General features: G+C 44.9%; 1 protein-coding gene across 1 annotated transcript; it reads right to left on the bottom strand.

Moving 5' to 3' along the window:
* Positions 1-1,359: 1,359 nt before the first annotated feature.
* LOC310793457 (uncharacterized protein) lies at positions 1,360-19,190 on the bottom strand. Its single transcript, XM_083655264.1, has 13 exons — positions 19,111-19,190; positions 15,811-15,915; positions 14,987-15,145; positions 14,446-14,526; positions 11,746-13,618; positions 11,535-11,588; positions 9,040-9,147; positions 6,834-7,851; positions 6,545-6,742; positions 3,975-4,059; positions 3,749-3,870; positions 3,494-3,645; positions 1,360-1,726 (listed from the first exon to the last, which is right to left on the bottom strand). The coding sequence occupies exons 2-13, from the start codon at positions 15,913-15,915 to the stop codon at positions 1,626-1,628; spliced, it is 4,056 nt and encodes a 1,351-aa protein (XP_083511390.1). The 5' UTR covers positions 19,111-19,190; the 3' UTR covers positions 1,360-1,625.
* Between the last annotated feature and the right edge of the window lie 6,506 nt (positions 19,191-25,696).

Below are 25,696 nucleotides of genomic sequence, written 5' to 3' on the forward strand. Positions count from 1 at the left end.
GACAAAAATGTGTTATTGTAAGTCGCTTTGGATAAAAGCGTCTGCCAAATGACATAATGTAATGTAATGTCTTATCAAATAGGGGGTGTGGTGTGTGTGGTCTAATTTGTCAGTTTAGGTGTCCTTGACGTGAAAAGGTTGGAGCCACAACCTCCCAGGGAATGAACCAAATCTATGGGGCTGTAGGTGGAGACAGCAATATATAATGGTAGCAATGTTTTCCAGGAGAATAAGAGAGAATTCTGCTTTGTGACTGCATTGCATTCTTCTTCTACCATAGATTTCTCCCTGCATGTCGACGATTGGTTTAAAATGTTAAGTCGCGGTTTGATTCCGAGACTGACATGGTGATGATAAAACAAGCATTTCTGCTCTCAAACGCCATTGTAGTTGCACAGGAAATATATTGGGGGGCATATATGGGGGCATATATATGGGGGCACGGTGGCTCAGTGGTAGAGCTGTCGCCTCAGTCAGAAGGTCCTGAGTTCGATTCTCGCCTGGGACACTGTGGGCGCTGTGGTTGTGTTCCCCCCATATCCTCAGTGCCTACTGCCCAGGTGGGGTATCTCGTCGTAAGGGCCTTTCTCTCTGTGTGGAGTTTGCATGTTCTCCCCGTGCTCCCCCAGGGGGTTCCTCCGTATATAACCCCCCCACTAAAAACATGCAGAAGATCAGATCGTCATCGTCATCCGACCAGTGACGACAACACCCGAAGTTGGTCCCCGGGCGCTGTACGAGAAAGCGACCACTGCTCCTGGCCTGCCCCTCGGAGGAAAGGACATGCCTGGATGGGTTAAATGCAGAGGACACTTTTCACCGGCCACCGTCAGCATGAGTGTGTTGTGGCCGCATGCATGTGTTGTGGTGTTCGTGTGACAATAAAAGACGGGGCTTGTCCCGTTACGAAAGTTTTTATATTGATGCGATGTCATGATGTTGCTTCCAGCTGAACTATGCAGTTTGTAGTGTAAACATCTATAAGTATTTAACAAGCACAGGATCCTTCTCCCTACTCCTAGGCAGACACAAAGGGTCTTGGTACAGTCATGTTACAGGCTTCACCTCACTCACTACCTGTAGTCCTGACGGAGTGAAGTCCATACACTAGTAGCAGGAGTGGAGGAAGATTAATCTCTGTGCATTTGAGTCAAGGTCAGTCCTTATCTGCTCATTTAGAGCTGGGAAGCAACCGAATGCAAACACGAGTAAAACTGATAAGGATGTCGGGTTATAAGAAACCTTTTCCACTTGGAAAACCAGATGAACACAATTTGATAGCTGAGCAGGAAACTCAATCTCAATACATTGCTTTTATTTCTTACATCATTTACAAATATGCAAAACTTAAGTGCTATGGAATGCAAACAAAAAAGGTATTAGGCTCCATTATTGTGATCAACGTTTTCAAATTGTTACATCTTTGTACACATCACCTGTACACATCAAAAACTCTGGCATTTTTTTTCTTCCAACAAATGAATTCAAAAGTATGATTAGCTAATATACAAAGTTTGCTACAAAAGTAAGAGCATGGAGCTCTGAGGTTCACATGAAAGACCATCTCCATCTTTCATCATGCCTGACCACCAACACAGCTTTTCTTTTGCTCCTACAAGGTTCTGCTAGCTCTTCACTCCTAGCTGGGCTTGCTTCAGTAATGTGTCAAAGTCCAGTTCTTCACACCTGCTCTTGACAGGAGCTGGATCCACATCTCTATTGGAGTCTGAGGAGTAGATGGAAAGTTACAGATCCAACATATTCACTCAGTCTTGTTTCCACAGTAAGAATACACTCACAAAGCACTATGTTAGGAACACCATACTAATAGTGGGTAGCTATCAGCTCCAACCAGTCTGGCCATTCTCCTCTGACCTCTCTCATCGACAAGGTGTTTCTGCAGGACTGCTGCTCATGTTTTTTTTGTTTTCATACCATTCTGTAATAACCTCAAGACTGTTGTGCATGGAAATCCCAGGAGATCAGCAGTTTCAGAAATACTCAAACCTGCCACCAACAGCCATGCCACGGTCAAAGTCACCGAGATCACTTCCTCCATTCTGATGTTTGATGTGAACATGAACTGAAGCTGATGACCTGCATGCATGATCTTATGGTTTCTGCCTCCAATGTGGCTTACAAAAGGAACGGTGACTGTGTGCTTCAATGTTTATTCAGTGAAAGCTTGTCTCCTTTGTAGAAGGAGCGTCAGCCCCTCCACAGTGGGAGGTCGGTGCTCTCAGAACAGGATTGTGGAGCACTCAATTCACTGGAAGGTGGTTTTAATAAGTAGTCCAGTAAAAATGTCACTTGACCTCACACTAATTGCAACAAAACCAAACTCAACTGATTTTGTATCCTCAATATGTCCTCAATGACGGAAAAAAAGTGTTAAGGAAATGTATGAAGGGAAAGTTTTGAAAATGACCTATATGATGCTACCAAAAACGTTTTTTTATTTATTTTTTAACATTTTATTTTTTTATTTTTTTTATTTTATTTTTTTTCTCCTTGAAGCAAAAAACACATACAGGATATAAGTGATTAGATTTATGGCACATAAAATAAAATAAAAACGTTTTTGGTAGGCTACCATCATATTTAGGTCATTTTCAAAACTTTCCCTTCATACATTTGAGACATATTGAGGATACAAAATCAGTTGAGTTTGGTTTTGTTGCAATTAGTGTGAGGTTGACCCACATATTTGCGTAAAATGCCTGGACTAAAGGTGCAGTGACTAAAGCTGTGTTCACACGAGATATTTATTTTTCGCTCCGTCGCTTGATTCAACCCTTTGGAATCGCTCTGTCGCTCTGTTTAAATCGCTCATCAACAGGCACACGAATAGACAGACATTTGGGGGTTATAACGTTACGCAATGTCATGATATTTGTCCATTACGAGCCACCGTCATTGTTTACAAGCTAAGCCTATCAGCGTGCTCCTAATGCGAGCTCCAAACCGGTAGTAGCCTACAGACTTCACTTCATGTCAGCTGTCAGCCTGTCAATGCGGTTTGTTGCCACACAATAAACCAGCGGTTTGTTCCAAGCCAGTGTGATCCTTGACTCGCTCTCACACAGCAGCCAATCAGCGTTGAACAGCGAGCGACTGATGCCAGCGTATTTTCGCTCGAGTTGGGATATTTAATCTCGAGCGACGAGCGTATTTTCTCCCTATCGCTCTGTCTCTGTCGCTCGGACGCCCAGCGATTTTTCTCCCGGACGAATATACGCTCAATCGCTCGTTTGCATTGACTTTGTATGTAAACTCGATGCCAGCGAAAAACTTTAATAGGCCGGTGTGAACGCACCTTAACATTTCGACGCACAGCGTCTTCATCAGAGTCAAAAAGTTTTGACTCTGATGAAGACGCTGTGCGTCGAAACGTTAGTCACTGCACCTTATTAAAACCACCTTCCAGTGAATTGAGTGCTCCACAATATTCCTTCTTTAATATTATGCAGTTTCTTCTTTGTTTTCGACTCACCTAGATCAGCGTAGTTCGACTGGCAGAACTGTCGCCTCCCACCAAAGCAGATGTCAAACGGCAGCTCGTCAGGCCTCCGCAATTTGTGGCCATTCTCAATGGCTGCAAACGCGTCGTCCATGTTGTAAAATGTGACAAAGCCGTAGTGGTCGCTATGGGAACCAAAGGTGCAGGATTTCAGTAGTGATGCATTCATTAATTGCGATGCCAACAAATAAAATGAGAAAACCTTTGCACTCCTGCGTGCTTACTTACCCGCTGTCTCGGAAGTGAAGTGAGACACATTCGACCTCTCCGAACAGAGAGAAGCGCTCTCTCAGCTCGTCGTGTGTCATAGACCGGCGGATGCGGCCCACGTACACCACCCTGCGCTCGTTCTGGTAGAAGAAGATTTTTGTCAAGATTATCATCGTTACTCATTAATGGATAACAAAAAAAAAAAGCACACACATCAGCTGACAAGTCAATATCTTAAACTCACTATGGCTCCCAGTTTTTGAATCCGTATCTCATGCTGTCTCTTGCACCGCCTGGACTCTCTGCTGCTGTTGCGATGGCAGGTTGGGCTGAGGAGAGGGAGGGAGATTACACATTTAGACTGTAAAATTGACATTTAAGCAGAGCTAGGTACCAATGGTCTGTGCTTTTTTGGTATCGTCCAAATCACTTCGGTGTTTCAGACTAATTGTTAAACAGTGCGTAAACACTAGGGGTGTCACGGTACACAAAAGTCACGGTTCGGTACGTACCTCGGTTTTGGGGTCACGGTTCGGTACGAATACAGCACGGTACGAAAATGGGGAAAAAAAGCAACAAATCCCAAATTCAGTTTTTTTCCCTTTGAATATGTCTGAATTCTGCTTTTTACGCTATTTTTACCATCAGAAATAGTGTCTAATGGCTCAATTCCACCACATTTTACAGCCCTGCACAGCCCGTCACCACTCGGCTCTACTTGCTTCAACCCGATGGACGTTCTGCTTCGACCGCCCTTCATCTGCCCCCGCCCACACCTGGTCGTCACAGCGACCGCATATCTGCCCTCCACCCATGTTCTGAAATAGGCTATAACATAACGTTACAATTAAATCCATACACAGAACTTTTAAACTGTTTATGAAATACTGGTGCCTCTAAATTACCTACAGTGTGTGTGTGTGTGTGTGTGTGTGTGAGAGAGAGAGAGAGAGAGAGAGAGAGCAGTGCTGGCATGATCACAGTCCTTGATCCTGGCCTGAGCAGCCAGCTCATAGCATCACAGCATGTTGGGCGGGTGTTACAGTGTACATGGGCAAAAGTGACAATCGACCAGGAGAATGGATATCACTTTGTTGTTAGTCAAAACTCACAAGCGCTGCACGAGGGACGGGCGCGAGGGACGGGGGTTGCGCTAGAGTGAAGCCTCTACCCCCGCGGCCTCTCACCAGGCAAAACCGCGGCTTCACCAGGCGCCTGCGGCCTAGCGGAGCCGACGCAGCACTAACTACACAAGCGCTTCAGAGCAGCGGACTTTTGGACAATTGAAACCACCGCGCCGATTTTATTTCACCAGAGGCGAAGGCAGCAAAACAAAAGACTGATAGAAAAGCATAATAGAAGAGAAAAGAAGGTAAACTGGTATGCAGCGCTGCATTGACAGTCAGTAGGATATAGAGAGTAAACACGATTCTGCCTGACCAATCAGTCGCCTACAATGTTTTCACGTCACGGTATGGACCCGGGTTGGCAGAATAGAACCCCGACGAGGCAGGTACTAAAAGTAGCCCAGCTCAGCCCCAAATCAAACCGAGCTGGGCCGGTTTATACCGGTGGGATGAGACCAAAAGTCGAGTCGAGCGGAGCGGGACCGCGCTACTAGCTGCGGTGGGATTGGGCCATAATATGTGGGAATGAATAAATGTCCACTATTTAATAAGATCTAGGCAATCCACACAAAAAGGTTTTACTCTAGAGCAGTGATTTTCAAAGTGTGGGGTGCGCCTCCCTCTCAGATGTCTGTATTCCAGCTGTTTGACAGGGCAAAGGCATTTCCCCCCACTTTAAATCTTTATTGTACACAAGTTTGTAAACAGAGCGCATGTGTGGAGTAGCCTAATACTCCCACCAACCCCTCCCCCTGTTGTATTTGTTTTATGTAGCATTTTCGTTTGATGTAAGCACTAATTTGGAATCCTATCTAAAAGCGGCCACTAGGCGGCAGTGTTTCTTTAGTCAACGTCAAAATACCTACATGTTCAGAAGAAGAATAAAACGGCAGAAGAAGAAAAACTTCTTTACCCCTGTTGAAAGATACCCCCACTGTCTGACAGACAACGGGGTGGGTTTCACTTTCCCAGTAAGTACGGGAAAGAACCCTGTCAGCGCCTTAACGTTATTGGATGTGAGTTTTGTTTAGCATAATATGATTACGTTCGGTCATCTAATGGATTATTGGAACATGACAAGGAGTCATCGCCTCTTCCTCACCGCAGCTTGCCTGTCTGCATCCGCAGATGTCTGCTTGACCGCATCACTCATCCCACGCGATGTATGTTGCTTGTTTACAAGTTAACAGCTTTGTCAGTGTTATGTAACGTTTAGGCGCAACGCGCAACTATAAAGGACTTTGTCGCGGCTACGTAACGTTACATTGGCAAGCTTACCTCGTTGGCTTGATGTTGACAGAATTTGCAAAACAGCTTATCGCCACAAAACGTCCCATTCTGTGAACGCGGATTTCTATGGCCCTTGTGTTGTTTTGGTGTGTCTTCTTCTGTGGCGTTTAATTCAATTCAATTCAATGCCGTTCAAACAGCGTTTAGGTGCTTCTGGATTTGACGTATTCGTCGTGTCGTTTCATGTACCGTGAAACGAGGTACCGTGAGGGTCATACCGTAAATTCACGGGACGAATACATGTACCGTGACACCCCTAGTAAACACATTATAGAGTATCTATAGTTATATAGAGTATCAAATTCAAGGTACCTGTACTGAAAATCTTCAGAAGATAGCCAGACCTACACTTAAATTCCCCTGTTCCTGGTGTTCCATATCTAGATGTCCCACTGACCTGTAAACATCTCTCCGCCACCTCCGGCGGACCCGAGGGGATGGTGATCGGGACCGGGACCTGGACCAAGACGTGGATCTTGACCTGCTAGATCGTGATCTGCAGTAAGACAACCTGTACTGCCGGGGTGGAGAGCAAGAAGTGGAGCGCGAGGACGACGAGGAGCAGGAACTGCTTTCCGAACTGTTGCGATGGAGCCTGCAAGACAGACGGGTTGAGAATTGAGGCTGATGCAGAAACAAGACACGGAAAGACTAAAAATGGAACAGGGACTACAGAAGATGAATACCTCTTTCTTTGTGGAGAGCGTGACGAGGAACTGGACGAGGAACACGAAGAGGAGGGAGAGCTGGAGCTTGAATCAGAACGAGGGGACCTTCTCCGATATCTCCTGGTCACCCTCTTCTCCCTCCCTCTGACAGGAGGGCTGGGGGAAGGAGTAGGGAGACTGCATGGCTTTGTTCCGTCTTCCGAGGCATCACCTGAAAGAGCACACTCATGCTCTGGCATGGCACCGTCTGAAAAAGACATGGCAGCTTCCGTCTCTGGTCTAGTGCTTTGGTCCTCGGAGAGACGCTTCTCAGAGTTCTTATGGGGCCTGGAAGTGGTGCTAACCTCACAGGTTGTGGTGCATTTTTTGGATTCAGAAGTGTCACCTGAGTCACGGGTCATCACCTGCATTTTATGTGTGAGGTTAGAGATATCCACACGGGTAGAATTCTGAGTTTTGCTACATTGAGTAGCACTTGTGAGTGAACGATTCACAGGTGCACAATAATCATGGTCTGAGTACACAGACAAAAGAATCTCAGAAGAGGTTTGGGTGGCAGAAGACTTTAAGGGACTAGTGTGTGTCCTCTTGGACGGTAGGGGACGGGGGTCAATTATTTGAATGGCCTTAGACGAGGACGTTTTAGGTGTTGGAGGTTGCTTCCTCTGGAGGGCTAAAGAAAACGGTTTCCGCCGCTGGTTGGCAGCAGTGCGATCCTCAGTGCGGAGGATGATATCGGTGCCGAGAGGCTCCGGTATGTCTACAGACTCCAACATTTGAAGAGGTGGCAGAATCGTGAGGCTTTTTGCAGTGCTAAGATATTCCTGATTTTGAGTCTCAGAAGGTTCCACAGATGATCGTGTGAGTATCCCTGGTCCTGCAGGTGGAGTTGTGTCAAGGTCCAGGTCTCTGAGCGTTTGCAAGTTTGGATACTGAGATGCATCAACCAGTTCTGCAATACCAACTTGATCCGGTCCTGAACTGCAGAGTGGTTTTTCCATGGTCAACAGGCAAACACTCAGCAACCCAAGCATTTCTGAAAGGAAAACAACAGACCCTGAAGTAATTATTCACAATATAACACAAGACATTAGTTTCTCACAATACAAAACCCTCGTATACAAGAAAACATTTGTTTCTCATATGTCCATTACATTTTTTTATATATATAAATGGCATGGAAAACCAAATGTATTCCTGACTAACAACACCTGGATCTAGATAGCCTTTTTGGCTAAAAAGGAAAGAAATGAATGACTTGGATTGGTTGAAAACTCAACACAGCATATAGTAAACAAAGAAAAAATGTTTAAAAGGAGGAAGTCAGTGTTGCCTGATTTAGCCTAGTTGCAACAAATCCTTTACATTCAAATGTATACAACACAATGATTGACATTAAAGGAGAATTTCGTTTTTTTACACCACGGTCCTCATTTCCAGCTTAAAATATGATGTTTTCTACCCCAAAATACTTTTGGGTTCATTCGGATCCCCACAGAAGATTTGTCGCACCGAGTACACTCCTCAAACACTCAAACAGGCTAGAACGAGAGCCTGCGGGGCATGCTGCACGCGCTCTGTAAATGACACTTTTTCGGTCACATCGCGGTTCATTCTGGTTGTAAATATAATTATTTAGCTAATAGCTAGAAGCTAAGCTAACACCAACACAACAGTCAACGTTGATCTGCCCCGGATGGGGTTACAGTGCCCATCTTCTTCTGTGGTTTATCTTCTTACCACTCTTCTTCAGAGAAACCACAGAAGAAGAAGATGAGCACTGTAACCGCATCCGGGGCAGATCGGAGCCGACTCTTTCGTTGTTGTTAGCTTAGCTTCTAACTATTAGCTAAATAATTATATTTACAACCAGAATGAACCGCGATGTGACCGAAAAAGTGTCATTTACAGAGCGCTTGCAGCATGCCCCGCAGGCTCCCGTTCTAGCCTGTTTGAGTGTTTGAGGAGTGTACTCGGTGCGACAAATCTTCTGTGGGGATCCGAATGAACCCAAAAGTATTTTGGGGTAGAAAACATCATATTTTAAGCTGGAAATGAGGACCGTGGTGTAAAAAACCAAAATTCTCCTTTAACTGCAATAAATGAAATTATTTACAAAGCCACATATTTATGGTCCCCAGATCAACATGAGGGCAACTGAATGAAGATATTAGCAGCACCAGTGGCAGTAAAGATTTGTCTGGAGTCCTGTCAAATCTCTTACCCACAGTGTTGCTACTGCAGCTGCTCTTCAAAGGTCTGGCCTCATCACGTGCTTCAGAAAGGTGTTCAGGTGTCACATCTACGTCACTCTCGCTACTCTCATCTTCGGCTGTGGGGGGAAAAGGATGAAAAGAGATGCATCGTGTTGATTAGAAACACGTGAACTGACATGACGTCGTGTCAATTCAATTCTAGTCTCACGTGGTCAGACCCTCCATCGCTACAGAATCAAGTCAGCATTTTCTGGGTTTTGTCGTGTGAGAATTGGCCTCTGATTGGCTGGGCTGTTAACAGAAGTCCGGCTGTCTGTGTGCATTGGTGGATCACTCAAAATGTACCGCCCCACAAGTTGCGTCAAGCGAATAAGGAGGTCCGTGGTTTGGTCAATTCATATGATTGTCATGCATTTTGTTTTGGTCTTAGGGGGGCGCTCTTTTCAAGAGTTGCAACGCCCCAGACGTAGAAATGTATCTACGGCTGGCTACTGCGAGACTAAGTCAATTCTGACTGAGGATGAGCGAGCCTGTTATACTAGCTAACTAAGAAGCCCACTGCCTGCTGCTGTAACCACTTCACCGGGCTCAAACCACCATTGAGTAACTAAAAGTTTTGCCTGTTGACCATTTTCAGTCACGCTCTTTCCCATCCGGGCATCAGCTCTGAAATCTGTTGTTAATAATAAAGCATTAATGTGGCTTTCAGCTAAGCTAACATTACGGTGTTTCCGGCCTAACTTGAGCTATAGTACAGACAAAGAGTATATTGAAGGCAAGAGACGAAGTGCTTGTGCTTTTTTTGACAAGTGTTGCTGCTATGATGTTGCAGTGGAACAACCTATAAGCCTTCCGTTCTTATCAATGTAAGATCTTTGAATCAGATGACGTGCGACTATACAGACATAATATTAAAAGATTTGAAATAGAACACCATGGGTTATACAGCTAGAAAAACTCACTGGAGGGGAGCTTTAACTAAACAAATAAAGACTGGCCTGAGCCTCCAACTAAATAAATAGTACACTATATTGGTAGTGTGATCACTAACCTTGTGTCTAAATAGTACACTATATTGGTAGTGTGATCACTCACCTTGTGTCTAAATAGTACACTATATTGGTAGTGTGATCACTAACCTTGTGTCTAAATAGTACAGTATATTGGTAGTGTGATCACTAACCTTGTGTCTAAATAGTACACTATATTGGTAGTGTGATCACTAACCTTGTGTCTAAATAGTACACTATATTGGTAGTGTGATCACTCACCTTGTGTCTAAATAGTACACTATATTGGTAGTGTGATCACTCACCTTGTGTCTAAATAGTACACTATATTGGTAGTGTGATCACTCACCTTGTGTCTAAATAGTACAGTATATTGGTAGTGTGATCACTCACCTTGTGTCTAAATAGTACACTATATTGGTAGTGTGATCACTAACCTTGTGTCTAAATAGTACACTATATTGGTAGTGTGATCACTCACCTTGTGTCTAAATAGTACAGTATATTGGTAGTGTGATCACTCACCTTGTGTCTAAATAGTACAGTATATTGGTAGTGTGATCACTCACCTTGTGTCTAAATAGTACACTATATTGGTAGTGTGATCACTCACCTTGTGTCTAAATAGTACAGTATATTGGTAGTGTGATCACTCACCTTGTGTCTAAATAGTACACTATATTGGTAGTGTGATCACTAACCTTGTGTCTAAATAGTACAGTATATTGGTAGTGTGATCACTAACCTTGTGTCTAAATAGTACACTATATTGGTAGTGTGATCACTCACCTTGTGTCTAAATAGTACACTATATTGGTAGTGTGATCACTCACCTTGTGTCTAAATAGTACAGTATATTGGTAGTGTGATCACTCACCTTGTGTCTAAATAGTACACTATATTGGTAGTGTGATCACTAACCTTGTGTCTAAATAGTACACTATATTGGTAGTGTGATCACTCACCTTGTGTCTAAATAGTACACTATATTGGTAGTGTGATCACTAACCTTGTGTCTAAATAGTACACTATATTGGTAGTGTGATCACTCACCTTGTGTCTAAATAGTACACTATATTGGTAGTGTGATCACTAACCTTGTGTCTAAATAGTACAGTATATTGGTAGTGTGATCACTCACCTTGTGTCTAAATAGTACACTATATTGGTAGTGTGATCACTAACCTTGTGTCTAAATAGTACAGTATATTGGTAGTGTGATCACTAACCTTGTGTCTAAATAGTACACTATATTGGTAGTGTGATCACTAACCTTGTGTCTAAATAGTACAGTATATTGGTAGTGTGATCACTCACCTTGTGTCTAAATAGTACACTATATTGGTAGTGTGATCACTCACCTTGTGTCTAAATAGTACAGTATATTGGTAGTGTGATCACTAACCTTGTGTCTAAATAGTACACTATATTGGTAGTGTGATCACTCACCTTGTGTCTAAATAGTACACTATATTGGTAGTGTGATCACTCACCTTGTGTCTCCTCAAACTGTTCCAGGAGGCTTGTCAGATCAGGGGCTTCGATTCCTGAAACAGAATAACAGACATGAAAAGAACACCTTCCTCATTTTGCAATTATTCATTCTTCTCAGTGACTTTTACTCAATATAGCTGATGAAAAACATCCAGCTCATTCAGTGCTTTCATCATTCTAGACAGATTCAGCTATGACTCAACAGCTTACCTGAGTCGCCTGCTGGAGTCTGTGCTGTACAGTTAAGCTGAGGAGGGGATGGTGGTTCCTCAGGGGGAGGTAACCCTGTCAACTTCTCCTTCACTAGGTTGGGAGCGCTTAAGGGAATGGGTGGCATGGACGGACACTTGGTTCCTCTCATCAGATCTGGGCTTGGCGACTGAGGAATCTTTGGCAAAAGTTTGGTTTCTTTTGTGGGGCTATGACTGGGTGGTTTCTTGCAGTCTGAAATGGATTCAGTTAGCGTTGTGGGAGGACACGGAGCTGGAGATGTAGAAGACACAAGCTCTTCTTTTGAAGCTTGCTTAGGAAACGTATTCTTGACTTCCTGAAGCAGACTGGTGCTGTCCGGGTTAGGATCCTGGTTTAGTAACAACACCTTGGACTTTGGCTCTCCTCCGTTAGGAGGATGTTGGGTTGAAAACTTCTTCTGGATCTCTCGCAGGAGTCTGGTGCTCTCAAGGCTGGAATCTCTGTCAAGGAACAGCACTTTGGGTTGTGGTGAGGAGTGGGCGGTAGATGGTGACGATGGTTGACTAGTCATTTCACTAGGTGGCTGCGTAGCAAGCAGGGGGAGGAGTACAGGATTAGGGGGGTCACTACTGAGCAACATTGGTTTCTTTTCTGGACTTTTCCTGCTTTCATGTGCATTTACAACCGGGGCAGCTGTGAGGCTTGTAAGTGGACTGGCAGCTGAGATGATTTTGGATTCAGTTCTTGAGCGTTTCAATCCAGCATGACGTACATGAGAAGATGGTTTAGTCTCCACAGGTTCTCCAGCATGACGTACATGATGAGATGGTTTAGTCTCCACAGGTTCAGGCCTGGGCGGCAGAGAGACACGAAAGGATGATGTTTTACAACCGGAAGTTTTAGATCCATTGAAATAATCACTACCAACTTCGGTACCAATTGGATGATCGTGTGTCATCTTTGGTCCCCATCTGTTGTGTCTCTGTCCCTGTAAACCAAATATAGGAGTCAGCTCTTTGGGGGGCACAGAGAGGGATGGCCACTTGGTGGTGTAGTTCCCCTGTTTCTCCACCAGGGGCAGTCTCTTTTGGCGCAGCTGTCTGTACTGCTGAAGGCTTAGTGATTTGGCCTTGGTCTGGCCTTGTGGCGGCAGAGTCTCGGTTACCTCAGCCTTGTCACTGTTCATTTCTGAAGAGGCTGTTGTTAGGGGCTCAGGTGCTGGGCCAGCTGGAGCTTCAGATGTTTCTGTGCTGCTAAGTGGAGCTGAATCATCCATTTCACTTGCCAAATTACTTTTGACATTAGAATCTATTTCCATAGGTACATCAAAGGCAGCCACCTGAACAGGGCCAAAGCTCACCCTTTTCTTCTCCTTGGGTGGCTGAGCTCTGGATGACTTCCAATTCAGCAATACACTCTTCGGTGGTGAAGGAAGGCCTTCATCTCCCCCCTTTGTCTCGTCGTCAGATACATCAACATTTATCTCCTCATCACTGTCCCCAGAGGGCTTCTCATACTTCCATATCTCGCCCTGAGAGGACAATGGGTGGTCTTTCCTCGGTTTAGCCCAAGAGGAGGACATCTTTCTGGATGTCCTGCCCCAGCCCTTCCCCTCCTCCTCCAAGTGCAGCCTGAGACAGTATGGGTGCATGAGATTCACCAGATTGACTAGAGATGTTGAGGTGAAGACCTCGATTTCAGTGTCTGCCTTTTTAGGTCCTACTTCAAATGCATTTGTGGAGTGATGAGATTTCTGACTGGGTTGTATGAAGTCCAGTGGCAGGCTGTTGCTCTCTCCTCTGCTCCCATCTTCTCCACCACTCCTCTCTGTGAATACTACGTTCAGAGATCTGAGTCTAGGTCTTCTCAGTCTGTCAGCAATGGATTCTTCCTAAAAACGGGGGAAAGAACAATCATTTTAAATCAGGAGTGTCTAATCATTTTCTTCTCGCAGACCTTCTTTGTTCCAGTTTGTACTGGCAACAACTCTCTGACCGTGCCACTGCTGTAAAATAAAATAAAACAAGTTCTCTATGGGGGTAAATTCCCAGCCCAATGTCCCAAATGGCTATCAACACAACAGTCTACATTTACACCTTACTGCCTTGGAATTGCTGCCTCTCTTTGTTGTCTGTAGACACCCATAAAAATTATTCCTGCCCATCCAGAAGCTAGACTCAGCCAGAAGCTAGACTCAGCTGAGAGAAGCTAGACTCAACTGAGCATAAAATAATGCGACTTTCACTGGTTTAGGACAGTGGTTCCTAAAGTGGGGGTCGCGGGACACCGATGGGTGGATCGTAAGTACAGAATGTGTGAAATACGTCAAAACTATAAAAAAAATAGCACATTTTAACGATAATTGTCAGGTTTTGTTTACTCTATTTAGTACATGTGTGGACATACGTATGTATATATGCTTCAACCACCTCTGAAGATAGTGGGGGTCGCGAGCCTCTGGCATACTAAGAGCCGAGTCCTGATTCCAACACAACCGCAGCATCAGGTTTTTTGTTTGCAAGCTAACAAAGCTAACTCACTGAAGGCTATCCTGCAGACACAAAAGGTTGCAGTGCAATGTTTTTGTCAGCCATGTTGAAAAAGCAGCAGCATCACAACACGGCTAATTCCTGTTGCATCTAGAATTGCGATTTCCCTGACTTGATCGTCCGACATGAACGGGTGCTTTCTGGTGGGAAAGTCATCCCCGATACTTACTGAGGAGGGTGACGGGGAGGAGGAATAACACACAGGATCTCTATCAGGTGCAGTTCCAGCTAGACTCCACAGCCTCCTCAACTGAAACAAGACAATCAGATGAGAAATATTAACAGGTGGCCCAGGTCGGTGCTTGGGTCTCTTTTACCAACACTGGGGATAACAGCCAGCCAACCTGTAGGGAAGTTGGAGCTTCCACTTATTATGGGCTGGATTATTTAAATTGGAAGTCGCCACAGGTGATTGGTCAGAATCACGGAGATGTCTTTCAAGCTTTATTGGAGCAAACAGGCTGAGGTAATGCAGCCGATCAAGTAGCAGTCGAACAACACTTCTTATTCTGTGGTGTTTTATGGCAGTTGGCATCCTTTATGTTGCATTGCCGCCTCCTTCTGGATTGATCCATCAACTGTTTCCCTACATTCTGTCCTCGGTCTCAGTCGCACTAAAACATTGCTTCTTTATATCTTGGCATGTATGACATCACCGACGACATCAAAACTGCACTTCTAAGTGAATGAAGCCCCGTGTGTGTACCCACCGGAGAGTTGTCCCTGTGGTCCTGGTGTGTGAGGAGCTCGGCATCCGGCAGGGTGTCAAAGGGAGAGAGAGTGACGTCATCGTCCTCCACACTGTCCAGGATGTCAGAGAGGGCCGACAGCAAGGTAGTCTCGCTCTCTTCTTCCACACTGCTCTTATCCTGAACAAAGGGGGAAACATATTGGATCACAATGAATCAAGTTCATCATAAAGTGACTCGCCAGTCGCCACATAGATATAAAGTCAACAGACAAGGTGTTTGTCAGTGTGTTAATTGCTTTTTGGGTTCGACTACAAGTTTTGCTTGGCCCCTTTGGATTGTAACAGAGAGCTGCAAACTGAAAGGCATGTAGTGGCTGAAATTATTTTTTCTAGTGGGTCGACAGCGGTGAATAAGAATGATGTGCTGCAATTCTTTTTATTTTTTCTGATTTTCCACCATTTTTCTCCCCAATTGTACTTTGCCAATTTCCCCCTGCTGCCCCGGTCGCTGCTCCACCCTCTGTCCATCTGGGGAGAGCCGTAGACTAGCACCACGCTTCATCCGACACATGCGCAGTTGCTAGCCGCTTCTTTTCGCCTGACAGTGGGGAGCTTCACCGGCAGGACGTAGCACATCCGGGAGGATCACGCTATTCCCACCAGTTCCCTTCCGCCCCAAACAGGCGCCCCGACCGACCAGAGGAGGCGCTAGTGCAGCGACCAGGACACTAATACCCTCAATCTGGCTTCCCACCCCCAGACACAGCCAATCGTGCCTGTGTGGACGCCCGACCAAGCCGGAGGTAACCGCTACACTACCCGGACGTGTGCTGCAATTCTGACCTCTGAAGTAACAGTGGTGTCTTCCAAGATGGCCAGGATTGAACGGTCCATGACGGACTGTGCATCCATCTCCATGCCTTCCACTTTCCCTTTGGTCAGGACCATCTTCCCATATGAGAGAGAGAGAGAGAGAGAGGGAGAGAGAGAGAGAGAGAGAGAGAATAAAATATCTTATTACCTGATTCATCTCATGTCAACTCACATGCTGAAACCAACAACTGTGCATAATACGTACACTACACACCCCTGCACACTGGGGCTGCTCTACCTGCTTGAGCCTCTCCCTAGGTGTGACCACATGCTAGGACAATGGTGGGATGCAGTTTCCAGGAGGGAAATGTTGAATGATCGTACCTGAGGGTCCAAATGATTGTTTTTGCAGGGAAATGATCATACGTGAGCAGCGGCCGTCTTCCACCACCACTTATATAGCCTCAGCCAGGAAGGATTTATGACATCACTGTTGACATCATAATTGCTCGAGTGACATCACTGATGATGACATCCCAATTCTCCAGTGACATCACTGATGAGATGACATCACAATTTGCTCAAGCGACATCGACGACATCACAATTCACTGATGACGTCACAAATCGTGACTAACACCGCCCGCCCACTTAGGCAATTTGAATTATGATGATGATTTAAATCTAATTTTTTAAATCACAACACAATGTTCAACTTTTCCATTTTAAATTAGGCGCTTTTTACTTTTAATTAAAGTACATTTTACACCAGTAAGTGTACTTCCACTGAGGTAAATGAACAAGCAAAATAATGCTTCTACTTGAGTAGGAAATTCCAGCACTCTATCAACCACTGGTAGGAACTAAAATGACTTTGTCCTAGGGCAGGGGTTTTCAAAGCCTGAGACTGTGGGCCTCCCCTCAGATGCTGATGGACAAAGCCCCCCTCCACCACCATGATTATGTTGTTTGATCCCATTGCTACTCAACGTCACTGTTTGACATACTTCAGATTACACCAAAAGGTCTGTCTGAAGGCATTGATTTGTTTGTGACTCTGGGAAAGTGGGAGAAAACAGTAAAATAGCCCCAAACGACATATATCTCTGAACTATCTCTTCAACCAAATCACACACATTTAGGCTATTCTATGTGATCTCCTTTTTATAACTAATGTCATATTTTTCCACTTCCATTCACTGAGCCTCCCCTGAAACTGTTTGGAGCCCCCCTGGGGAGGCCCGCCTCCGTAGGATCCATATTAGTATATTGATCACAACGGTTACAAAATGATCAAATTATCATACATTATGGGAATTGTGGCATTATTGATCGTAATCGTACAGAGGGGGCGAAATTATTGTAAAAATACGATAATTATCGTACACCTGGCACCACTGATGCAATATGATAATAGTTTGAGATTAACGTCTGTTGTGAACAGAAACAGGAAGAAATGTATATTTCTGACAAAGCATCAAATAACGTTATTTCTATGAAAAAGTATGGGGTGGCCTAGATTAGGCTGAATCCATGTTTGTGAAACTGAGCATGAGTGTATGGGTTAGGGTTAGGAAATGTTAAGAATTCTGTTACTGGGCTCATTTGATGGTGGGAGGTGGGTATCACACAAGACACTGCTACATTTTATTTTACCCCTAAAATTGTACTGAATGTACAGTAGGACTGAAAATAATTCAACTGTAATCCTGTAAAGACCTTTTAAAGCCTGGAGTTTTAACAATAGCCTATATTATGGGTTAGACATTATAACACATTCAGGGCTTGTGGGCACACTGGAATGGCCAATAATAATAATAATAATAATAATAATAATAATAATAATAATAATAATAATAATAATACATCATGCAGAGAGCAACTTATCTGTATACTCAAATTAATAACTCATTATTAACTCAAATCAACTCTCAATAACTGTCAAACTAGATGACGGTTTTGAAGTCATTCATCTAGTTTGACAGTTATTGAGAGTTGATTTGAGTTAATGAGTTATTAATTTGAGTTAGTGTGGACCAGTGATGTCACTGGTCCACACTTTAAAGGCCTAAACATGGTCGTCCGTCCGCCTCGAATTGGAGCCGTCTCGCCGTCTGCCGGCGCCAGCTAGCCCTACATGCTCGGACGCCACTACGCCCTCCCTCCCTCCCTCCTGTGGAAGCTCCGTGTGAAAATGGCGGAGATTGTGTGCCAGGCAGTCTGAATGAAATTGAATGTAACGTTCCCAATTCTATGTATTAAATTCTAAAAAACGACCCTCAACATTTGGGAAGGCTAAGCCACACAACTAGTTCGTTATAATCTAACATCATGCTTTGAAATGCGACTTTACGACGATAAGCCAGGGCAACGGCCAATCACAACTCTCCTGCAGCTGACGTCAGGCACGTATCGTCGCCGTGAAGTCACATTTTCAAGCAGCCCCCGTCAGCCGACGGCGCCCCCGGGGGCGAGGCTCTGACGGACGACCATGTTTAGGCCTTTACACTCAATAACTGTCAAATTAAATGACAGACTTCAAAACAGTTTACAGTTTTCTGATATACTACTGATGTTCTAATGATACAAAGCTGGTTGAAAATGGGCGGAGTGTTCCTTTAATAGCCTACTTATCAGCATTTTGATTGACTTCAAAGTTGAGTTTTGCAACTGTTGCAGTCGAGTTTCAGACAAGTTGTACAGGAGGCTGTAGAGGCGGGTCTCAACCACCATCTGTGTGGGAACCAATCACACACTTAACAGAGCTCTCTGGGCCTGTAAAAACTTTGGCCCAAATCTATTTCGCCTCCTCCCTGCTATGTCACACACAGCCTGTGAGCCTCCTTGTGCCTGCTGGCTGGCTGAAAATGATTGAAAATAACTTTGTGCCAGTAATGGGGGTATTCTGCATCTAAATGAAAATGGACATTGCAGTAACAGGACACTGCCTTCGCTGGTTTGGACACGGATGATAGCGGCTCCCTATGGTCCAGAACATCTTGTTCCAGAGAGAAACTAAACGGCAGACAGGGAAACCGTGTAGATGACTAATGGCAGAATGAAATGTAAACATGTGTGGAGAGAGGTAATGTGATGATATAGAAGTACGCCATGCTATTTACGTGCTCTGATAGTACCGATGCACGTTGATTCATTGGCCCAGCCAACTCACTAACGTGGGTAGTTACTAATGTTAACCTGTTAGCCACGTGTCGCCATGCGCTCACATGGCCCTCGCGCACCCATAAACCCCCCCGATCCGATCCGTTCGAAACCCATTCCCCTGCATTTATTTTGATGTCAAATCAATAAGCATGCAGCAGACTGGTACCTCGTTGATGGTGTTGTTGCTGATCAGACATTCGGCGTTACCGGCATTTAAACTCCTGTCTCTGCCCCTCCACTGTGCGGCCATCTTGCTGTTTCGCACATGGTCTGCTGGCTGGACCGACCTGGAGTCAGTTCGTAATAATTGCTTTTCTGTATATCATGGACAGATATGCGACTAAATCCGACCCCCGGTCAGTTATATATACATCTGGTTATGTAGTAGGTTAACCGAGTTTTATCCTCTTGCTCTCGTCTTGTACACTGCAGATGTCTGCAAACGCACACAGGTGACAGTTGTGGTCTGTTATGGATGCCACCTATTAATTAATTACTGAATTAATTAAAGGGTGTCAGTTTGATAGAACGGGTTTAAGGACACCCGACCGGTGGTACCCTGGTCACGTGACGGGCGGATTTTGAGCGTGAAATTATTTAATTTGGGTGAACATCGAGCACCACTTGATAATTTGAATTGGCCTGAAGTAGCCTAATTTTAATGCATTGATAGAGATAAGGGTTGGTGTAGGAGCAGATGAGATGATTAGCAAAGTTCCATTATGACAACGTTTTATATACTTTTATTATTCCCAATCTATTCAAGACCTGGACATGATCAAATTCATTCTCAATACTTTTCCAGACCTCCATAGGAACCCTGTAACAGTATTCTCAGATATCTTTATTACATTCAGGCATGAAAAAGGACACCCATGGGTCCGTCACGGATACAGGAAGTGACTGGAAGTTCGGGCAAAGACCGTACATTGATAAGAAGTGACAACATAGGCGCAAGAGCAGAGCTACGCCTCCGCCATTTTGGCCCCTAAGGATTTTTTTTTTAATTCAATAAAAAAAGTAGTGAACCCTCAGGCAGGCAAGGCCACACAGCATTTACATTTGCTGTAAAAATTCACTGACTACAACAGTATATCCAGACCATTTCTAAAATCGAAAAAACAAATGTCAATGTAGAATTTGCAATCATGTCTAAATCTATAACAAACATTCAAGTAAATGTTAATGTAAATCACCATAACTGCATCACTTAAACTCTACAATACACACAGCAACAGGTTATAGCATGTAAGGTTCTTTATGATATTTGCATATAGTTACAGGGTTCCTACACCTTTACAATTGGGGGGGGGGTCCATACTTTTTTGTTTTACTTATTTGTTTTGAAGATTTTGTCTGATGTTCAATATGATTTAGGCAGATTGACATCTTGCCATTGCCATCACTGTATAGATGCAGATTGTTCTTCAGAGCCATCAGAAGCAGCCCTAAATATAATCTACTAGAATATCCTCTCAGTTACGGCCTCTGTCCCCTTTTTTTTGTCAACAAATAATTATTTCAATGACTAATAGTTCATAATGTCCATTAATGTTTTGTTACTGTGAACTCTCCTCTCAAACGCATTTCCTCGTTTGAATCAAGACTTTTATTTAGTTCAAAAGCGACATCTAGTGTCCAAATAAGGACTACACATGGTGATGATGACCATGAACGGCAGGACAGCCTGCATACAAACTGTATTAGATCATAGACTATTTTTATATTTTACACATAAGGTAGAAGCAAACTACAACAACCCACTCCGCAGTCATGAGGGACAGTGTTCATGAGTTTGTTGAAAGCCGTGGAATTCCCCCTTGGCCTTGCTGCTCCAATGACTCTGGTGCTGAGAACATAAAAAAATATCGACTCATTCAGCATCAAAATCATAATACAATACACATAATTAGGGGCAAAGTTTGCAATCAATTCTTGAAGTGGTATTTTTGAGCAAAGATGGCTTCTGCTTCCTAACAGTTGTGGTCTATTAGAGTCTAGACAAAAGTAGAATAGAGATTAACTATGCATTCAGATATTGAAATACCTCACCTCTAATGGCCAGAACTGGAGTGAGTTTATGAACTCCTAGAAAATAACGGATGGCTCTGTGATGCACAGTGTTACAGCTTGGGTGTCCATGGAAACACCAGAAGCATAATCCAACACAGGACAGACACAAGAGTTATACAGTTGTGTGTAAGTATGAAGACCCAGATTACCACAATATATAACTTTGTTGAGTACACAACCCAGTGCTCTGCCTGCTGATTGAGCTAGGACATGGACTCCTTCCTTAAAGGCATATGGCTCATCCAGTGAGAAGCCCAGATATTTATAATGATCCGTATGATAGTACTACTGAACCAACATTAAATACAAGAGAACTCTCCATTGATGTGGGTCTAAAATGTACTATTTGTGCTTTGTCTTGATTTACCATAAGTCTCCATTTCCAGCACCATTCAGCAACAATGTTCAACATGATCTGCAGGTCATTTTCATGCTCAGCAATTAAGACAATGTCATCCGCGTACAATAATATGCCCACAGTCTGGTCATCAACTTTGATTCCCTTGTTGGATGCGTTAATTTTAAGAGTTAAATCATTGACAAAAATGGAAAATAAAGTTGGGGACATAACCGTCTCCTTGTTTCACGCCGAATTGTTCGGGGAACCATCCAGTAGAATATTCGTTAACCTGGACACGAGCTACAGGTGCTTGATAAAGAGACTTAACGGCATAATATCATTTCCCATTGACCCCCGAGTTTAACAACCTATTGAAGAATATCCCTATTTATCCAACAAGCAAAAGTAGACATTTTGTCCTTAATTCTTGTACGTACAATAGAGGCGAATGCATAAATATGATCAATGCAGCCTCTAGGTTTTCTAAATCCATTTTGCTCATCCACAATTTAACAATGAGGAGTACAATTTATACACACAACTAAGGACTTACACCCCTATAGCTAAGAGGTCACTCGGGATCATTTTCTGAAGATTTCGGAATGGGGAGAATAACGCTTTTGTGCCACTGTGCCGGAATGGTGCCACTATTGAAACGAAACTCAAATAACTCAAATAGAACATTAAACAGCCGTGGCGACTTGAACACCTCATTAGTGATTTCATCAATTCCGATTGATGAAATTAAATAAAAATAAAAAATCGTTTTGCATTTAACTATTGCATTTTTTACGTCATCCATAGAAAAGTTTGCATTTAAGTACTATTTAAATCAGCATTCATATTGTAACGTGTTCGGGTAATCCAGGTATTACCTGTAATGTGATGTGCAACATAGGTGTCTGGATTGTAGCTAGGAACTAATGTGTGTGGGTGTGTTCCTAGGGGAAACGGGGTATATAGGACCAGCGGCCGCTGTGCCGGGGGGAGTCAAGCTATGGAGTGAGCGAGACCGGTTGCTGTGTGTAGAGCTAGCGTTGTGAAGCTAGCTGCTAGGAGCTAAAGGAGCCTGTGAATAAAGACCCTGTACCAACTACAACTCTCCGTTCCTTGGCGTATCACCGATACGTTACATTGGTGTCAGAAGTGAAGCGGTAACGCCTGATTCGGTCGAGAGGGGAGAGAGTGAGGAGGAACAGCGGAGAAAAGTTTGAAGATCAAAGGCTCGAGCGACCTAGCGGTAGCGAGCTAGCTGTGTGAGCTAGCTGCTACGAGCGCCACGTGTGATGGTGCGTCTAGAAGAAAGCCTGTCGGCGAACGGGAGAGAAGAGGGGCTGACGACAGAGATCAGCTCGATGCTGGCGGGCATGGAAGCCCGTGTGTTGAAAGAAGTCAGACGGCTGTTGGAGACGATACCAGCCTGGGCAGAGGGGCTTATGGAGCTGCTACGAGAGGTCGCGCAGCACGGAGAGAAGCGGACGGAGGAGCCACAAAATAGACTGTGTTGGAGCTGTGGAGAACCGGGCCACGTGGCGAGGTGGTGCCGAGGCGAGCCCGGGAGACGGACCGGGTATGCGGGACAACGACATGGACAGCAGGGAGCCTGCTGGGCATGCGGCGCGATGGGACATTTAGCCAGAGAATGTCAAGAAGCTGTCGGGGATTGGAGGACAGCGAGAGAGGAGAGACAGGTGAGGCTTTGTTGGGCTTGCCAGTCGCCTGAACATTTAGCTAGAGACTGCACTAAGAGTGCGAACGCTGGAAGAGACACACAGCCAGGGGAGCAGCCTGAGCTACAAGCAGCGGAGCAACGGGGCAGTACAGAGCCGATTGTTCTGAGAGTGACTGTTGAGCCGGCCCAGGCTAGCTGCTCTGGAGCGGGGATCGTTTTGAACAGCCAGAGGGAAGTGAGCGACATCACCTGCAATGCTGTTACAGTGGGGGGAGCGGCGCTCGTGTCCCCGGGGGAGCGAGAGGGGTCAACGCTGGAGGAGCCGGCCCAGCCAAGCCGCTACACAACCCCCACGGCTGCACTGCAGAAAGTCGAGGTGGAGATCGACGCCGATGGTGTCCGCCCTGCTGTCCTCAACACGCCGCCCCCTGGGGGAGCGGGACGGGAGGACGAGCGAGTGCAAGACCGGGAGGATGAGAATGTGACTATGGAGGATGTCGATCTGGAGGAGTGGATACGCAGACAGGCGGAGGACGCTAGCGTTGGACCGGTGTACAGGTGGGTGGCGGCCGGATACCGGCCTCGCCTGGAGGAGATGTGCATGTGTTCAAGTACCACGAAGGAACTGTGGGAGTTGTTTCCGGACTTGAGGGTGAGAGAGTCGGGGATTCTGGGGTTAGATGGGCGCGGGAAGAGTGGCAGCGTTGTGGTGGTGCCCAGCTGCCTGCGGGGACTGGCGCTACGGGGGGCGCACAGGGGCCGCAGGGGTCAGGGGCATCGAGGGGCTGAAGAAACACTCAGCCGCCTTTGTCGAGTTTTCTACTGGGTACAGATGAAGGGAGATGTAGAGGACTACTGCCTTAGCTGTGTCGACTGTAATGTGCTTCAGATGGGACAGAAGCTTTAAAAGGGGGGATGGAAATAGTGGTTGAAGTGGGATAATGTGAGTAAGGAAAAAAAGGTTTAAATGAAGGTAATGGAAAAAGAATGATGTAAATGTTGGGGTTATTGTCGAACTGAAATGATATGTGGGTTGAATTTAAATTAATGGGGAAAGAGGAAAGAAATGATGTCAATGTGATGGGTATTGAGTTGAATGCAAAATAAGTGGTGTTAAAGAGAAGGGCTATTGGAATGGGAAAAGAGGAAGGAATGAAAAGAAATGCAAATGGTGGTGGTGGAACGAAAATTAAGAAGTAGTGAAATAATAAGAGACAAATTGGGGGAATACAAAATGTTGTGGGGTGGTGTGTTTTGGTACAGGGGGATATGTGTGGGTTGTGGGTGTCAATGTGGGCATTGAGCTAATGTTGGGTGAGGAGTATGTAATGTGTTCGGGTAATCCAGGTATTACCTGTAATGTGATGTGCAACATAGGTGTCTGGATTGTAGCTAGGAACTAATGTGTGTGGGTGTGTTCCTAGGGGAAACGGGGTATATAGGACCAGCGGCCGCTGTGCCGGGGGGAGTCAAGCTATGGAGTGAGCGAGACCGGTTGCTGTGTGTAGAGCTAGCGTTGTGAAGCTAGCTGCTAGGAGCTAAAGGAGCCTGTGAATAAAGACCCTGTACCAACTACAACTCTCCGTTCCTTGGCGTATCACCGATACGTTACAATATTGTTTTCCATTACTTCCTTTCTATTAATTATTTCCATCAAAAAGGCTTCATCAACAGAGTGCTTACAACCAGAAAACAGATCAGCAAAATCATTCTCCCATTTTAATAATAACCCCTAGAACAGAGCTGCACTCGTCATTCACTCGCCATTCTCTGGTAGGACGAGACTGGTCCTACCAGTCCAGCTGGCCTGTTGAGCTGCTGTGTGATGTCACTAACTGTCCACACCTTACCCAGGTGAGGTGGGGCTGATCTGTGTAGGCCAAACCTTTTCTGCAGGGGAAAAGTAACAATGAAACAAAAAGCAAAAGGCAGGCTGGATACATGTTTAGAGATCTTTGAGGTGACTCTTCTTGTGCTTGATGGTTGGTAGATGGTTGACCAGCTCCTCATAGCGAAACAAGTGTTGAGGAGGCCTATCTGCCTTGAAAAATAGTCTGCACATTTTAACCACACAATTTTAATCTATAATCAATGTTTCAACAACACATTTAAATTTGGGGAGCAACGGTGCTATTTGTACACGTATTCATGCTTTATGCTAGTTTTCATATATCTTCTCTTATCATGCTGTATGATCATAAAGAGCGCATGGTGCTACACTTGTGGACAGAAGTTTAGCCTGCTTGTTGAGAATTTCTACCCTCCATCACCCAAAGTCAAATGGATGAAGAATGAGCGGTGTCCATGGGACCTTGCATTATCAGTCGAAATGTCTTCTGCAGTGACACCAGAGCCTTGAGCACAACTGTCTTATCTTCATTGAACAACATGACATTGTGCATATTTTAGGAAAGAAAGGGAGTATTTTTGCTACAATTTGCAGTCGTGGTCGCTGCACTATAGCCTCCTCTGGTCAGCCGGGGGGGCCTGTTCGGAGGGGAATAGCATGATCCTCCCACACATTACGTCCTGCCAGTGAAACTCCTCACTGTCAGTTGGAAAGAGGCAACTGGCGACTGCATATGTATCAGAGGGAGCATGGTGCTAGTCTACGACTCTCTCCGGATCCCCAGAGAGGGTGGAGCAACGACCGGGACAGCGGGGGGA

Source organism: Poromitra crassiceps (genome assembly GCF_964638095.1).
Source record: "Poromitra crassiceps genome assembly, chromosome: 19".
NCBI classification, from domain to species: domain Eukaryota; kingdom Metazoa; phylum Chordata; class Actinopteri; order Beryciformes; family Melamphaidae; genus Poromitra; species Poromitra crassiceps.